Here is an 18,520-nt window from a genome sequence, read left to right as displayed (position 1 = left end):
CGGCTAATCTATGACAAAAGGCATATTTGTAATTTTGATTTCTGTGACTTTTCCGATACCGACCACATTACAGGTCTGTAGCCGAATCCCTAAAATAGTTTTTAACCACACCAGAAGAACAATGTGTAGATAACAGTCTGCATAGAAATGCCACACCTAGTATTCTTTTTGCCAAAAAGAAAAAGTAAGGTGATATAGCCTAGGCGTTGTTGTTAAGAAAATCTGGGACACTTTCAAAACAAACAAAAGACAATATTTTAACATATAGACATAACTTTGTGCATGCCCAATATTGTTTTTAATAGCCTAATTCTTCGTCCATCTTTATTGAGACATAATAAGTCATAATCATGGCTTCAGAAGTCAGAATTATGGGATGAACGCTCATAATTTTGACTTTATTAGAATCATTAATGAACTTGTATGATAATTGTGAATTTACGTCATGACTTGTTACTTCATAATTCTGACTGTTTATCTCATAATTTTGACTTCTCTCGTTATTATCCATTTTATCTCATAACAAGTGACTTTTATCTCACAATTTCGAAATTATCTCACGATTTTGATTTAGGCTATGACTCTAGTAAGACTTAATACCTACCATGGGGATATGTTTTAATAGGAAGGCTAAGTTTTTATCTTATTTACTCCTTTACTGTAAAAAAAAAAACTCCAATATGACATGATCACATTTGCTAAAGCGCATGCAATCATTGGGATTTAGATAAAACTCAACATAACATTATTATACAGGCTACTAACCATAGATATATAAAACACCATATACAGCCCCGGAAAAAAATAAGAGAACAGTCTGTATTTTTCTTAAATCTTTATCTCTACATAACTTATTGGAAGTGCTCTTAATGACAATATTTTTATTTGAAATTTGGTAGAAATGTTGTCAGTAGTTTATATTATAAAATCAAAATGTTAATTTTACTCAAACATAAGCCTCTAAAGAGTAAAACGAGAGACAGTGAACATTTGGAGTGGTCTCTTAATTTTTTCCGGAGCTGTAGTAGGCCTATATCTACGCTATTAACACCTGTGATTGTTGTTCTGCAGATGGCCTCGTGGGGGCAGTACGCGCTGCAACGACCCTGATTAATTTTGCATGACGTATTTCCGCTTTCGACTTTAGTGTGCGTGAAGCTAACGTTTGGTTAGCAAAACATGCATTGAGTATTCAATATATCTGATGGTTTTTTTTCTAAGTGAGAAAACAAAGCCACAAATAAATCGTTTTACATGGATACGGAGGGAAGTATGTATATATTACGTATCCTAAACGGGAACTTTTGAGTGAGCTAAACTCAAACGTACACCTTATTTGTAGCTGGAGTTAGCTAAGTTGGCTAACTCACAGCTCGCTACTTTAACCACAACAACAACAAGGCTATTTCAACTTTTAGAAACGCGGTAAGTGAATCGTACGATGGTCTCTTGTCTCTAAGATAGTGTAGGAGAGGCAGCTTTCAGTGTTTATGCTCCACATATCTGGAACAAACTCCCAGAAAACTTGAGGTCTGCTGCAACTCTCAGCTCTTTTAAATCAAATCTGAAGAACTATTCTGTCTCCCTTTTAACCTCAGTCTGTACATTTAATTTAAATGTGTTATTTTATTTTCATGCTTTTCATTCGCTTTTTTTAATGTCTATTCTATACTATGTATTTTAAGCCCCTGTAAAGCACCTTGATTGGCCTTGTGTCTGAATTGTGCTATATAAATACACTTGCCTTGCCTAGAAGCGCTTTTACCATACTCGTACATTAACAATTCACAATGTGAATCGTACACAATGCACAATGACAAATATTCACTGAAAAAAGTATTTGAATACATTCAATCAATATATTTTTCTTTGAATTGTATGCGTCAGAATGTGCTAGCTATGTGTTACATGTAGTGCAGGAGTTAATGGCATAGTGGATGTTATGTATTCTGCTAAATGTCTAGTTGCAAAGTAAGAAGCGCCACAGAATGCAGCAATACTGTAACCACCTCGTTCCTTGTGCTGCTGTTAAATGCTATTTTGTCCTCGATCACTTTTGATCAAAGTATTCTCTGTCTCTTGTTCTTACAGCCATGCAAAATGATCAGATCCATAAGAAACGTCTTACCATTTTTTGCATAGTCCGTAAAAATTGCAAAGAACAAAAACCATCTATGCCATATATGATACAGGGGGAAAAAGGTTCTCTAATTACCCGTCTTAAATCTACATCTGGATTATGGCTAAACCGTTTTGTTGTGTTGTTTTGTACTGCCCCCTCAACAGACACCATGGCCAATCTAGAGCAGTGGGTGAATGACCGTCTCCATGACATCCTGGGGTTGAGTGACAGATACGTGTCTCAGTTCATGATTGGCACGGCGCGGCGAGCATCGAGCCATGAGGACTTTGTGACTCGCCTCGAGGAGACGGGCACTATCGACATTGATCCGAGTGTGATTTCCTTTGCGCATGAGCTCTTTGACAAGGTACAGTGACGTGCAAAAGTGTTCATACCCCTTGAACTTTTTCCACATTTTGTCACATAACAACCACACACATACATTTATTTTATTGGGATGTTTTGTGATAGACCAATACAAAGTGGTTTGTATATTTGTATGTATACTGTATAGCTCAGGAAAAAATTAAGAGACCACTCCAAATGTTCAGTGTCTCCTGAGTAAAGGTTTTGATTTTATAATATAAACTACTGACAACATTTCTACCAAATTCACAATAAGAATATTGTCATTACGAGCATTTCCATAAAGTAATGTAGAGATGAAGATTCAAGCTAAATCCAGACTGTTCTCTTAAATTTTCCAGAGCTGTATGTATACTTTTGAGATCTCCCCAACATATTTACATAACATGTAAATGCTCTCAAACAGTACATTAGTTGCTTGCATATTTTAGGCATGGGAGGTTTTGGTGGGAATGAAACCTATATTCTAACAATATTTTGAACACTATTATGTTTCCCTTTTAACCTCAGTCTGTAATCTGTATTAAATGTAAATGTTTTATTTCTATTAATATGTTTCAGTCGCTTTTCTAATGTCTCATGTGTAATACTTTTGAGATATTACATATATATTTCTAACAATATTTTGAAACGGCTGTGTGTTATAGATTCCTCGCAAGCAGGTAGTTGAGAAGCCGGCACGGGCGTTGGAACGCGAGGCCATCGAGATGGACAAGAAGAATCGGACGTACACGATGCTGGAGGACAGCGACAGCGATGGCGACGCCGTGAAGGAGAAAGAGAAAGAGAAGAAGAAAAGCAAAGACAAGGACAGAGGGAACAAGAGGAAGCACATCAGGAAGAAGAAAGAGAGCGAGTCGTCTAGTGAGGACGAAGCAGCCAAAAGGTAATTCACTGATTCACTTTGTGTTTGTTTGGTTGTTTGTTTGTCACATACACAATTGCACAGGGCAATGCATAGTGAAATTCTTGTCTACAAGTCCGGCTGTCATTCAACTATATAAAGTGCAAGATTTGATTCTAATAATGATGGGGTGGTCACTGGGTGGTGGACTAAGTGACATTGTCAGTCTGGTTTAACAGTCTGATGGCCTTGTTTCATATTGTTCCGTGCAATAACGTGTGCTTGTGTATAACGCTAATATAACAGCAGGATAGGCTGCCTCCTGCCATTTGCTGGTAGTAGTTATAGCTATAGATATATATATAGTTATAGAGTTATTATGCTATGTTTTTTTATATTTATCTTGAAGTGTATCACATTTGAGATGCTGTTTCAGATGTCGTTTCATCTAGATTTTTGTAGCACGTTTTGTCGGGTTGGTAGTCAAAATGTGTTTAAATTGTGGGAATTGCACCCAAACTGTTCATACAGTCATAACAATTAGAAACCTTGTACCATGTTTAAACTGGTGCAGAACTTTCCTTGTGGAACTCCAACAAAACATGTTTATTTCAAAGATTACAGTACTAAAGTAGGGTTTTCCTACATGCTGCCAACATTAATATAAAGAAACAATCGGCATCTGAAATAGAGCTGCAACAATTAATCGACGAATCGATTATTAATCGATTACTAAAATAATTGCCAACTATTTTGATAATCGATTAATCGTTTTGAATAATTTTTTAATAAAAAATGTCCAAATTGTCTGATTTCAGCTTCTCAAATGTGAATATTTTCTGGTTTCTTTAATCTTCTTATGACAGTAAACTGAAATATCTGTGTGTTTTGGACATAACAATACATTTGAGGACGTCAACATGGGCTTTGGAAAATGTATTAACATTTTTCACCATTTTCTGACATTTTACGGACTAAAACACTAACCGATTAATAATCGATTAATCGAGAAAATAATCGACAGATTAATCGATGATCAAAATAATCGTTAGTTGCAGCCCTAATCTGAAATGCAGGGCCTAAATATCTTTACTACAGTTTTGGTAGAAAAACAAAACAGATTTGTGCTCTAAATGAAATAGCTTACTTGATTGTGCATTTGAATTGTTTTTGGTGCTTGATTAAGACAGCAGTTGAAAGAATATAAAGAGAGACAGTCAACCAAGTAGGCAAGAGCTGAACCACTTCAGTAATCTAGTAATGTATTTAAAAGTATATATGCGTACTTGAATGTTGTACAGAAATTGCAGTTTGATTGATGCATTTAATTTCTAATACCAGGGATAATTCCGGCCAAAAGGAGTCAGTGAAGGAAGAGGAGGAGGAGGAGGAAGAGTGGGAGAAGGAAGAGAGAGAGCGACAGGTGGACATCGAAGAGAGAGACGCGTTCGCCGAGCGAGTCAAGCTGAAAGACAAAGACAAGACTCGCAACATAGCGGAGAGGACGGACAAAAAGGTGAGAGACGAAGGAAATGCAACACAGTACAGCCATTTTTATTGAAACATGTTTTGTTCATAGATGAAAGTAAACACCTTTCCTTTTTTGTTTGTTTCCCTCCAGGCGTACGAGGAAGCACAGAAGAGGCTGAAGATGGCTGAAGATGATCAAAATAATGTTGTAGGTTATATTGCTCCTAAGTGTCCTAAAAAATAAAAATAAAATAATCATAAAAAAAAAAGTCACATAAGAATGCTGTACAATATCTATGTTTTGGGGGGGAAACAAGTCTAATAAACAGTGTAATAACGTTTGTCTTCCCGTTTTCGCCTTGTAGTTGCCAGAGTTGAGGAAGCGTTCTCGGTGGGACTACCTGAAGAAGAGAGAGGCAGAGAAGCTGGAGGACCTGGAGGCTGAGATCAAAGACGATGAGTATCTCTTCGCCACGGACGACCTGACGGAGAGAGAGAGGAAGGAGCTGCAGTACAAACGAACCCTCCGAGACCTCGCCAAAGACTACAAGAAGGCCGGGGCCAAGGAGCAGGACGAGAGGAAGAACAGATACTACATGCCCGAAGAGAAGAGAAGCAAGGTAGGGAACAAGCTATGGCCGATACAGACGCCTACTTAAAGGTGCACTATGCAGTTTCAGTGAAGGGGGGAGTTGTTAACATTTGCAGAGCCTGCAGTCAGTAAAACATATTTACATTTAATTATTAGTATTGAATAATTCTATAATCATAAACCAAACCTAAATTATTTTGAAGCACCTGGAACAAACACATAAGACTTGAATATGTTTGTAAACAAAACTCTGGGCCCTACATATACTTAACTGTTTCAGGGATCCAATTTTTCTGTGAGGAAAGTTGGTTTATTCAGTTATGAGAAAAAAAAACTACAAAATATTCACTTCTCTGACCAACCCAAAGTTACATACTGAACCTTTTTAAGTGTGCATACATAGGTTCAACTCTTTTCCATCCCCATGTGTCTGTGTTCTGACCAGGAGGTGCCCCAGAGAGACCTGGAGCTGGAGGAAACGCCCATGGAGCTGGGAGGAGAGCAGGGCCGCTGGGAGGAGGAGAGGCTGAAGACGGCTAACCTCAGCTTTGGGGCCAAGAGGGAGCGAGAGCAGGGCATGAGGCAGGAGCAGGACAGGTACCAGCTCATCCTGGAGGAAGACGAGATGATCAACTTTGTCAGCACGGCCATGACCATGAAGGGAACTCGCACGGACAAGGTGGGGTTCAATTTAGTACTTTGGACTCCTTTGTTGTTTTTAATTGTGGATCATACAAATTAACACATGAACTAAACAAACACTAAACAAAGTGTCCTGTGTTCTCGTTCTCACGGTTGTCAATCTGCAGTCAAACACTATTTCCACTATGAAATGAATAATCCAGTAAATGTCCTTTTCCTCTCTGACCCTGCATTGTGTTCAGACAGAGGAGGCCCCAGCTATCTCCATGGCGGAGCAGAACAAACAGTCCATGCAGGAGGTGCGTCGCAGCCTGCCCATCTTCCCCTACAGAGAAGACCTGCTGGCTGCCATCTCCGAGCACCAGATCCTGATCATAGAGGGGGAGACCGGCTCCGGGAAGACCACCCAGATCCCTCAGTACCTCCTGGAAGATGTGAGAATCTCATAATGGCATCGTAACGGGATTATTTTTTTTTTTTCTTCCACAATATATTTATTGCCGTTTTGTCTTTTTCTACACCACACACAAACAAACACCTGGTAACGTGCATATTAATCCTAATCATTATATCTTTCTTGATCATTTTGTTCATAGGTCAATTTTTACTCACCAATAAGTTAGTGAGACTTGAAGACAGTATGTGCAACAGATTAAATGGATAGTTCCCATTTTTGGATAATAACGCTAATTTATATTGGTTTACATGATGAGTACCAAAAATTTTATTAATAAAAAATAAAAAATGTTATTCCTGCACTGGACTCCATTGCATGCACCATAATGTATATCTACCTGCATGTCAAGATAACACTAGTAGAAACTGAAGAAAAAGTAATCTTCCCTTCAACCCTATTGTTCCTCTCTCCCAGGGCTACACCCAAGGAGGCATGAAGATTGGATGTACTCAGCCCCGCAGAGTGGCAGCCATGTCTGTGGCCTCCAGAGTGGCACAGGAGATGGGCGTCAAGCTGGGGAATGAGGTTAGCCTGCTACATTAGCATGCTTACATGATTTTATCTTCTTTAGTACAAACACAGCTTGAATCATTCTGGATTGGACAATAGGATATAATTTAAGATCTGTATAGCAATCCATTATGTTTTATTCTGTACACTAACATCTAACATCTATTTCATCAGATTATGGTTGACAATTTAAATGTTTTTTATATTTTTGATATTAACTTTATTGCCTCTCCCAGGTGGGTTACAGTATTCGTTTTGAGGACTGCACGTCAGAGAGAACCATTCTCAAGTACATGACCGACGGCATGCTGCTCCGAGAGTTCCTCACAGAGCCTGACTTAGCCACATACAGGTAATGCAAAGGAATTAATAACTGGTCCTCATAGGGAGATGCTCTTCAACCTGTTCAGACATGTAAATTGTATGTGAAGTAATCCATATGTGTTAGATTATTATTTATTTATTCATTTATTTTGATTAGCATCAAATTCCTTATATTCTCTTGGTAGATCAGTGGCTCTCCAGTTGTTATCTACATTTTGGTGTTCCTGCTTACTTCTAATCCCATTTTAAGAGTGTAATTTGGGTCAGATGTCTTTTAATATTGTTTGTGAATGTCGATAGTTAGTTAATGGGAACGTGTGAATGGGAACATGTCTCCCTTGAAAAAGAGTCTCCGGTCTCAATGGGATTTACCTTTTATTAATAAAGGTTACATTTTATTTTAATTTATTTTTTTTATATTCAGCTACTGCATTTATTTTTATACATTTAATACAATACATTTATTTGAACTAGGGCTGCAACTTATTATTTATTTTGATAATCGATTAATCTGTCGATTATTTTCTCGATTAATCGATTATTGTTTTGACCCGTAAAATGTCAGAAAATGGTGAAAAATGTTGATAAATTTTCCAAAGCACATGTTGACTTCCTCAAATGTATTTTTATGTCCAAAACACAAAGATATTTCAGTTTACTGTCATAATAGGATTAAAGAAACCAGAAAATATTCACATTTGAGAAGTATATGAAAATATTCACATTTGATTTTTTTTATTAAAAAATTACTTGAAACGATTAATCGATTATCAAAATAGTTGTTGATTATTTTAATAATCAATTAATAATCGATTTGTCGATTAATCGTTGCAGCTCTAATTTGAACACATAGGTATGAATGACTGTTCACTCATGCCCTCTCCCCCCATACTCTCTCCATCCCTCTCTTCCTGCAGTGTGATCATAATAGACGAGGCTCACGAGCGAACCCTTCACACAGACATCCTGTTTGGTCTGATCAAAGACATCGCTCGGTTCAGACCGGACCTGAAGGTTCTGGTGGCCAGCGCCACTCTGGACACAGAGCGATTCTCCTGCTTCTTTGATGACGCGCCCGTCTTCAGGATCCCTGGAAGGAGGTTCCCCGTAGATATCTTCTACACTAAGGTAGGAACTGGCCTGTTGTTTAAATGCACATTACATCTATTTTTATTGGTGAATTATAAGGTTTATGGTTCATGCCTAATAGAAAAAGGACAGAAATGTAAAACGCTGATTAAAAAATTGCAGTCTTTTTGTCCTTGCCTCTTAAATCTTAATGATTACCAAATGATGTCTTGTGTTTTCTCAGTTATTAATGGAAATTTGTATTTGAACAAATATGAATAAATGTAAAATTTTAGGAGTAGGGACATAATCCTTTAATAAGAGAGAGGTTTGTGGCCTCTGTCTGTGTTGGCCAAAACATAGCTTTTTAAAATGTGAAGAATTTTAGAAAATGTTCAAGGTCAAATTTGTCTGGACCAAAAATGTTAACTTTGTTTCTTTGTGTTGTGAAGGCTCCAGAGGCGGACTACCTGGAAGCTTGTGTGGTGTCAGTGCTACAGATCCACGTCACACAGTCTCCTGGAGATTGTTTGGTTTTCCTCACTGGACAGGTATTTGTATATCAAGCCTGGGATTTAATTTTTTTCAAGATTTATACATGATTTTTTACACATTACCATTAACACACACACATTCATACACCGATAGCAGGCTAACTATCGACATTCACACGAGGCAAGGTGGGTGAAGTTAGCCTGGAAATCCAGACCCTGATATCTTGAACGATAGAGGGTCTGGCCACGATCAATAGTAATTTCCAACTCAAGGGGCGGCTCCTACTCGTGCATTTCAAATGCCACTGCACGCAGTTGGATAGCACTACAACCAATCAGAGCGATGCACAAGGTGACGTATTAAGCCCCGTTCGTTTAGCGAACAGCTGTTAAACTGTTAAATTAAACGTTTGCCATGGTCGGTCGGCAAAACAGAACATTCCACTTACTTGCTAATGAAAGATTTGAGTGCCGTCTTCCAAATCGTAAAGGGTCGAGGCCAAAGCAGTCTCAGACTCACACAACATATCCGCAGCCATCTTTGATGTTTACTATCACGGCTTCGACGTCGCATGCACGTCACTGTCTTCATCCGGTTACGTCCGCCCCAGAGTACCATACAAATGGCACTGGCGCGCCCATATTAGATAGAACCAATTGAAACGTGAGTCTGGATTTCTGGACTTTCTGAAAAAGCTTCAATGGAGAGTATCCAGACCAACAGGCGCAGCAAATTTAATTTGCCAGTGCCTAGTGGCAGGTCTGGGAATGCCAGGCTAGGGTGAAGTGTCTTGCCCAAGGACACAACAACCATGACACAAGTGGCAGGGCGGGGATCGAACAGCCAACCCTTCGATCATTGGCCGACCCGCTCTACCACCTGAGCCACAGTGGGGTAGGCAACCAATACTTGGAGACTGGCTGCCTACCCCTCCTTATTCTGTGTGTACTTTTGTGTCCAAATATGTTCCATATATTTTGGGTGAAATAGTTTTAAGATACATTTATACACCTCACAAATTTTTTTTTTTTTTTTTAAGTAAGAGAAAGATTAGACACCAGAGAACATAACATGGCCTGCTGTCATTGTGTACTTGTGGAGTGTTTGACCTCTTTGCCTGTGTGTGTCTTGCAGGAGGAGATTGAAGCGTGTTGCGAGATGCTGCAGGAGAGATGCAGACGTCTTGGCTCCAAGATAGCAGAGCTGATGGTCCTTCCCATCTACGCCAACCTGCCCTCTGACATGCAGGCCAAGATCTTCAACCCTACGCCACCTGGAGCCCGCAAGGTCAGACCACGTCTTGTGGGATAAAATACCTGAGAAGCTCTTACTGTTTCCTTATAAAAATTCCCCTGGATGTAGTAGGCCACTGTAGGTGTAATGTGTCAGGAAGTAGACTGAGCAAAAACCGCGCAAGTTTATTTCTTTTGAAGGAATTTCAAAGGATACAATAGCTCCAGTAATAAGGAAGGAATTCCTGTATTTTTCCCAGATTACATTTCCAATATCATATCATCCACCAATAGAGGCTGCTGTAGCACAATGAGAAATAGAGAGACTTGTTATGGTAATTCTACACACCGTTCAACAAGCATTTGAAATTTGTATCACGTCTTGTGTCCCATTTGTTTGGATTTAATCTTCATTCTGCTTTGTTTGGGCTGTACGTTCTGTACTTTATCTTATCACATGTTCCTTCACTCCTTCCAATTCCTAGGTGGTGGTGGCCACCAATATCGCAGAGACCTCGCTGACCATAGATGGCATCATCTACGTCATTGACCCCGGCTTCTGCAAACAGAAGAGTTACAACGCCCGCACCGGCATGGAGTCACTCATCGTCACGCCTTGCTCAAGGGTAACTGCCCACTGTTTGTCTTTAATGTTTAACAAGCAAATATTTCAGTGTCCAAGTGGTGTTGAATCTTATCTAGGAGTGTAATGAAACATTCTTCTCTTTCGAAATCAGGCTTCGGCCAACCAGAGGGCCGGCCGTGCGGGCAGAGTGGCTGCTGGGAAGTGTTTCAGGCTTTACACGGCGTGGGCCTTTAAACATGAAATGGAGGAATCGACCGTGCCGGAGATTCAGAGGACCAACTTGGGAAATGTAGTCCTGCTGTTGAAGAGTCTAGGTGAGGGCACAAGGAAGCACTTACAGGGGCTGGATATAGTTACCATTAAAATGATGGCATTCAGTTGCATCAGATTAAATGACTGTCTGCTGGCTCTGACTGAATATGAAGCTTATTATTTTGTGTTGCTTGCAGGCATCAACGACCTGATTCACTTTGACTTCATGGACCCGCCTCCTCATGAGACGCTGGTGTTAGCTCTGGAGCAGCTCTACGCATTGGGAGCGCTCAACCACCTGGGAGAGCTCACCAAGGTACTAAGCAGGGCCGGGATTTTTTTTTAAACTTCCGATTACACTGTAAAGACCTACTTCACCGGTGGAAATATGAAGGTGTTTTGAACTCTGAGATCCTATGTAGTATAAATCTGCAAAAAAAAATTAGAAGCCGGTTCATGGTAGCCTGAGAAAAGGCAGAAAGAGTGTTTTATGGTCTCACTGTCTAACCCTAGATTAGGATTAACAGGACAGCTTGGCCAAGGAAAGACTGAGGGAAGAAAAACCTCATTCATTATATTATAATAGCGATTTTATAATGATAAAACGCCGGTTCCGTATGGGCGAAGTATTCCTTTAATTAGCTATAATTTATATTTTTATATCAAAAATGTATCAACTGAGAATTTTGCAAACAATGTGAAAATAATCATGTGTAGTGATGAACAGAATAGTGTCTGTTTCCACCACAGCTGGCAGCCATCTTCATCTTAAAAGCTCTTAAATCCCTCTCTTCACTATCTGCCCAGCACCAGATGGGGGACAGACATAGTTAGTGGCTAGTTCAAGATTCCAAGTGTTTATTGTCATATGCACAATAAGAAACATGTTCTCAGTCATACAATGCAATTCTTCCTTTGTTTTGTTGGGGAACATAGTGAAGCATTTAGAAGATGGAATAGTGTGATATATTCCCCCAGGGGTTTGTTAGTGGAGACTAAAACAAAGGTGAAAGAAGAGCTGTTACATGGCTTGTATAGACAGCTGTGAAAATATAGACACTGTGTTCTTTCAGACACACAACTTGTGATGGCTGATAAGGAGATATCAGAGACATCAGCCAAATATGTAGTTAAAAGAGAATCTAAGATAATGGTCCAATGATCATATTGATACAAACAATGCTTTAATAAATAAATACCTGAAAAGTGACAGAGCATTATTAATCATACTTCATGTAACATTAGTAAATATAAGGGCTGCATCTTACAATTATTTCTTACACTATAAAAAATCGAATTGTTATTTAAGAAATAAATCTGTAAAATGTCAGATTTTTTAAATTTATCTTTCATAAACGGTTTTTTAACGCACCACTGTCAAGTCAACCCTGGTTCATTAGCAAACCAAACTACTACATTTCTTTTACATCCTTATCTTTGATCACAGAAGATATATACGTAACAGAAAACAATGACATAATAGTTTATTTTGTCGGGCATTATCTATGTCCATCTTCACTCGGATCGTCTGCATATTTGCGTGACTTTATTGTACATACCTGATGCTAGTGATGCTGTGTCGCGGCCTCAAGAACTGACTTTAACTTCCTTGGCCAAAAGTAATGATACATGAGAGATGACTCATGGAGTATACAACTTAAAGCTTGGATGTCCCCACTAGTTAATCAGTGATTATCAAGGATGTGAGGATGTTTTTTCAGAGTTTGGATGACTGCATCATATTAATGGCTAATGAGTGTGTCGAGGAAAAGCCCCACAAATTATTTTCTGTTAGAGGTGGAACAAATTTGCCCTGGAAACTGTCAAAACACGTGGCTACATATGATAATATCAAACATTTTGATTTCAGATACTTATCATGCCTTCATTGGATAATTTAAAGTTAAGCGTATTTTAAAAATGAGGAGGAAAAAATCACAAGAATTTAGTTCAACATTAATTTGATATGCTTACTATCAAATTCACACTGGATCAAAGCACACATTGAAATTGATGCTGTAGTCCAAGTTACTGTTTCTTCAATGACTTAACTCAATCTTTCGACAAAGAGGAAAAGGTGGCCGACCAGTAACCATGAGGTCGCTGGTTCGATCCCCGGCACCGGACAGGAGGGTGTTAGTTGTAAAACTAGCAGAGGCTGGTATTGCGTCTACGGTGCCCACCATCTCTACCATTGTGTCCTTGAGCAAGACACTTAACCCCAAAACTGCTCCAGGGGCACTGTACTGCGGCTGACCCTGCGCTCTGACCCCCTCCGAAGTGTGGTAACTTGAGAGGGGATATGCGAAAAGACAAATTTCAATGTGCCTCGTGTACAACTGACAAATAAAGATAACTTAACTTAACTTTCGTTGGTTAACCATCATCATTAACCGTTCCCTCTTGTTTGTCATGGTGCAGCTTGGGCGCAGGATGGCTGAGCTGCCCGTGGACCCCATGCTGAGCAAGATGATTCTGGCCTCTGAGCAGTAAGTATCCAGTGCAATCCAAATTATATGTTCATTTCACAGGAACCCAATACTGTATTTGTTTTCATCCATATACCAAACTCTCTCAGCCTAGTGGTTGCACAGTTGACTCTTGCTTATGTAGCTGAGGTTTAGGGTCATGATAATATTCATAATAGCGTCGTCCAAGATAAAGTATTTCTGATTATGATTATGAAGATGCTCCAACTTTAGCAATAAGAAGAGAATACTGGATGGGACATTTGCAAAGTTCAGTGGAAGATTTGTATCGGCTGGTTATGTAAAAGGTTAATCGATATGGACACAAATACAAAATATGCCCAAGATAAGATTGACACAAGTCGGTGCACTTGCAATGAGACAAATCTGTCAAGTGTGATTATCCAGAATGATTTGCAGCCTTTTAAATGTGCTCACATGACAAAGTAGACCAACACAATAGCTCTGCTGCGTCATTCAAGTTCTGGGAAGAAGAAAATTGACTCTTTCCTAGAGGTGGAGACATTATCAACTCACTGCTCTTTAGACAGACATATCTGATCTGAAATCAGTGGTGCCCTTTGGCCTAAATAAGGAACTGAATCTGTGATATTTCCTCCAATTGATGAAACTTGTTATTCTATATGAGCTATGTTTGTGTTCGCACCCTGTCTAGTTCCCTTTTGGACAATAGGAATTCAAACCTTATATAGGTAATGGGTAGATTAATACCTTTTAACTCTGTATCTTTCTCTATTCATATTTTTCATTCCCTTTTCTAATGTGTATTCTATACTTGATGCATTTTAAACTTGCCCCTGTAAAGCACTTTGAATGGCATTGTGTCTGAATTGTGCAATATAAATAAACTTGCCCTTTCTCACATTTCTTTTCCTCCTTCCAGGTACAAGTGTTCAGAGGAAGTGTTGACGATAGCGGCCATGTTGTCTGTGAACAACTCCATCTTCTACCGGCCCAAAGACAAGGTGGTGCACGCAGACAACGCCCGGCAGAACTTTGTGGTTCCAGGGGGAGACCACCTGGTGCTGCTCAACGTCTACACACAGGTAGACAGACAGTCGCTCTGACAGCAAGTCAAGTCAATGGGTATTTATATGGCACATTTTGAAACAACCTCAGTTTACCAATGTGTTCAAAAACATATTTTTTATTTTGTTTTTCCCCATTTTACTCGTCCTGCATTGACATAAAGTTGTTTTATGAAATTATTTCTCAATGAATTATACACAAATATATATATGTTATATTTAATAATACAAATCAATCATTAATCACTGAGAAATAATTTCATGATAAACTTTATAGCAATGCAGGACACGTGGAATGGGGAACTCCAATAAACTACTGCAAGCTTTTCGGAGGGGGCCACAATAACGTTGAACATATAACAGAACGTATAAGAGAATACAACAAGACATTAAGCACATTTCACAATAGACATTAAGGATTGACAAATGTATTGCACTTAATGGAAGTCACTTTGGATTAAAGCGTCAGCTAAATAAAATGTAATATGATGTAACGTTATATTGGTCACAACTGTTCAGTCTAACCCAGTCCCCTCTTTGTCTCTGTCCCCCAGTGGATGGAGAGCGATTACTCCACACAGTGGTGCTACGAGAACTTCATCCAGTTCCGCTCCATGAGGCGAGCGCGGGACGTCCGAGACCAGCTAGAGGGACTGATGGAGCGCATTGAGGTGGAGGTGGTCAGCTCCCAGGGAGACAGCTTGCCCATCAGAAAGGTTAGTTCACTTCAATCAATTGAATATACTGTAGCTCTCTTTTTCTTTTTGTGAAATAATTTGAACATCGTTTTTGTTTTATTGTATTTTTGTGCTTTTTTCATTTTGTTTTGCATTTTTGATATGTTTCATTTGTATTTGATTTGTCTGAAATAAATTCATTCAATCAATCAATGTCGATAGTTAGCCTGCTTTCGGTGTGTGAATGGTAACGTGTAAATGGGAACAGGTCTCCCTTGCAAAAGAGTCTTCGGACTCAATGGGATATACCTGTATAAATAAAGGTTAAAAAAAAATTATAATAAATAAAAATTAATGATACTGAGAAAAATCCATTGTTTGCTGACCAAGAAAACGTGGGATCTCAACATTAGTTCTTGATATTTATAGACTCTGGGAAGTACACTATATCTTCTCTGTTTGTTGTTCTGTGTGAACATGGTAAATATTTGGTTTGGCCAAGTCTGATGTTATGTACATGCAGGCAGTGGAAAGTTGGGCTGTGACTGTGTGAAAATAGTTTGGAAGGCATAGCGACTAAAACAATAGAAAACAACTACTAATACAACACTGAAAAATGTAAGGAACATTGAATGTTTGCTCATCTTTCAAATGTTGTTGACTTTCGGCTTTCAGCTCAACTACTGTATCAGGACGCAAAAGACGAATGACAAGTGTTATATACTTGACATAGTAGAGGGCAGCACTAATAATACATGGACGACCGCAATAGGAAAAACTGCTTAATTTAGCTTTACCAGGCTACTGTCAACATGGCCCTTTTCCCCCTAGTTTTTGTTCCTTTAATTTGATTAATTTACATCATTTATCAAGATATCGTGCAATGGAAAAAGTATATAGTTCTGCAAATCTTTATATCTAAGAGGGAACCTGTGTGAATAGCCCTCTCATATCAGGGTCCGTGTGAGTTGTGAACGCACCCCTAAAGCACTCAAGATAAGTAAGGGCGTTTGTTTTACTAGTTGGGTTACACCTTTTTTCCTTCGCATGCTGCCTTTACCTGTGCCCTGCAGCCAGAGTGCCGTAACCTATGTTTTGTCAATTAAACGTTCAGTAAAACATAATAATATAGAGCTATTATAATTCTTAGAATCTAAGGAAATGTTTTCATTTGTTCTTTTTATTTTATTTTTTGGACAATTTTCAAAATAATGTATTAGTCTGTAGGCGTTATCCTTAAAGTGGCTTCACTGGAATAAGACACTGATTTCTCACAGTACCAGATTAAAAAATAAAATATTGTCTGTGTCTGTGTGAGTGACATTACTTTTGGTGTACGAATGTGTATGAGCATAACTGAAAAAGAACATTTTAAAATTCTAGAAAGACTTTTTTCCTAGCTCGTTAAAAGATGACATAACAGAGACACATGGTTTCACAGGACAGCGACATAGCCATTCTCCAAAGCTTTCATCTTTAAATAAAAAAAATCTCTCCGTAATTTGTATCGCACATAATTAGTAATTACTTTTGACAGCCTTCCGTAGGGACGAATAAAGGGCCCTATTACTGGCATAATGAGTGTATTACTCCACAAAGACATCCCATGTCCTTTAATGACCTTATTACCTCTCTTGTTCCTCTCTCCCAAGGCGGTGACGGCAGGATATTTCTATCACACGGCGCGGCTGAGCAAAGGCGGCTACAAGACGGTGAAGCACCAGCAGACGGTGTACGTCCATCCCAACAGCTGTCTGTTTGAGGAGCAGCCGCGCTGGATGATCTACCACGAGCTGGTCTTCACCACCAAGGAGTTCATGAGACAGGTCAGCCCCGCCCCAGATGTGATGCTAGGTTTATTATGTAAATGGTCTCCACTTATATAGCACTTTTCACTGGTTTTTCACAGACTCAAAAGCGCTTTACATTGTTTTGTTCAGGAGCAAGTTAGGGTTCAGTCAGTGTCTTTCCCAGGGACACTTCGACATGTGGCGGAGAGGCGGGGTATCGAACCACCGACCCCCGCACTCCAGTGGACGACCTCCCTACCCGCTTCACCACAGCCGCTCTTGTCTGTTATATCATGTGCTGTGTTGTAGTCCGTTTCTCAGAGGCTTGTTTGATAATGTGGGAAACAATCACTTAACACAGAAAAGGCTTTTGTTTAAAAGTGTGAATAGAAATGGTTTCCACAGAATAACTCATAATTAAAGGTGGAGTCAGTGATTCACGAGATTTGAGTTTATTTTCAAAATCACTTTTTGTCTAAAAAGTGAATATTTCCTCCCTTTCCGCTACCTGTCCGTACTGTGAGTCATACACCGCCTAGGCTCTGTAAACAGGCATGATGCTAGCTACAGGTGGGCCCTCCCTTTGTTTACCCATAGTTTAAATACCGGTTTACAGAGCCTGTTGCAACATTGAACTGCATCCACACCTGTTTTAAAGACATTGATTAAACTTTTTCCATCCCCTATCCTCGCAGGTGATTGAGATAGACAGTGGCTGGCTGCTGGAAGTGGCTCCTCACTACTACAAGAGCAAAGAGCTGGAGGACAGCAGCAGCAAGAAGATGCCTCGCAAGCAGGGCAAAGCTAAAGAGGAGCTGGGCTGAAGAGGAGAGAGACCCAGGGCTGAAGAGGAGAGACCCAGGGCTGAAGTAAGACCCACGGCTCAGGTGACACATGGCACAGAGCAGCACTTCCTTCCTCTCTCTCTTGGGTCAGACAAAAAGAGACTTTGAAAGTTTGAAAAATGACAGAAAAATAAGAGGGAAAAGTGTGAAAAATGTAGTTGTTTGGTACCAAATTGGTCCATAAACAACTATAAGGACCCACCAACCTAGACCCGTCATCAAATGTGTAAATGTTTTTTCTGCTGTAGTGTAATGTGGAATTGTCGGCGGTGCCCACACAGTATCAGAAATCAACATGGACTGGATTATTTTGCTGCAGAAAATAGCCTGAAGCATACATAATGGAGCAGAGAGAGAGAGAGGGTCACAAACATACTGACTGGTTAAATCACAAACCAGCCATGTCATCTGGGCCACAACAACAAGGAAATGCTCATGCACCTGGACGTGAGTTTCCTGCATCGACAGCAGCACTGTGGAATCACTGGGTGGGGTTTGTTCAGCTCATAAATGAATGAGTGTTGTTGTTTTTTCCAGGTGCATTTGTTGACTTTCCGCCTTGACAAGAGAGGCTTTGTTGAATATTTTGCATTTGTAAAAAGCGGGGGAATGGACTAAAACTGTGGAGCCTCCACCTAGATTGATTTCCGAATCTCACTCTCTTGGCGGGCTCCCCTTCCTTGTTTCTTTTGTTAATTTTCTACAGAAATAAAGTTTTTACAACCACTTGA

At 39.5% G+C, this 18,520-nt stretch overlaps 1 protein-coding gene across 2 annotated transcripts in view; it reads left to right on the top strand.

Annotated features, from left to right (window-relative positions):
• Positions 1-18,520, top strand: part of dhx16 (DEAH (Asp-Glu-Ala-His) box polypeptide 16) — an 18,834-nt gene extending 314 nt beyond the window's left edge. Inside the window, exons 1-21 of one of the 2 annotated variants that reach the window (XM_080039746.1) lie at positions 1,169-1,425; positions 2,287-2,489; positions 3,136-3,374; positions 4,674-4,848; positions 4,954-5,010; positions 5,168-5,422; positions 5,840-6,073; positions 6,279-6,470; positions 6,908-7,018; positions 7,240-7,355; positions 8,245-8,455; positions 8,848-8,946; positions 10,025-10,177; positions 10,608-10,748; positions 10,860-11,022; positions 11,158-11,276; positions 13,382-13,449; positions 14,333-14,495; positions 15,032-15,193; positions 16,807-16,980; positions 17,640-18,520. In XM_080039746.1, the coding sequence (XP_079895872.1) occupies positions 2,292-2,489; positions 3,136-3,374; positions 4,674-4,848; positions 4,954-5,010; positions 5,168-5,422; positions 5,840-6,073; positions 6,279-6,470; positions 6,908-7,018; positions 7,240-7,355; positions 8,245-8,455; positions 8,848-8,946; positions 10,025-10,177; positions 10,608-10,748; positions 10,860-11,022; positions 11,158-11,276; positions 13,382-13,449; positions 14,333-14,495; positions 15,032-15,193; positions 16,807-16,980; positions 17,640-17,768 (3,159 nt within the window). In that variant the 5' untranslated portion in view covers positions 1,169-1,425; positions 2,287-2,291 and the 3' untranslated portion in view covers positions 17,769-18,520. Of the gene's footprint in view, positions 1-1,168; positions 1,426-2,286; positions 2,490-3,135; positions 3,375-4,673; positions 4,849-4,953; positions 5,011-5,167; positions 5,423-5,839; positions 6,074-6,278; positions 6,471-6,907; positions 7,019-7,239; positions 7,356-8,244; positions 8,456-8,847; positions 8,947-10,024; positions 10,178-10,607; positions 10,749-10,859; positions 11,023-11,157; positions 11,277-13,381; positions 13,450-14,332; positions 14,496-15,031; positions 15,194-16,806; positions 16,981-17,639 lie in introns of those variants that run through there. The other variant, XM_080039747.1, reaches the window with a different exon arrangement.

This window comes from Ammodytes marinus, assembly GCF_949987685.1.
Source record: "Ammodytes marinus genome assembly, chromosome: 13".
Classification (NCBI taxonomy): domain Eukaryota; kingdom Metazoa; phylum Chordata; class Actinopteri; order Uranoscopiformes; family Ammodytidae; genus Ammodytes; species Ammodytes marinus.
This window is presented reverse-complemented; position numbering and strand designations above follow the sequence as displayed.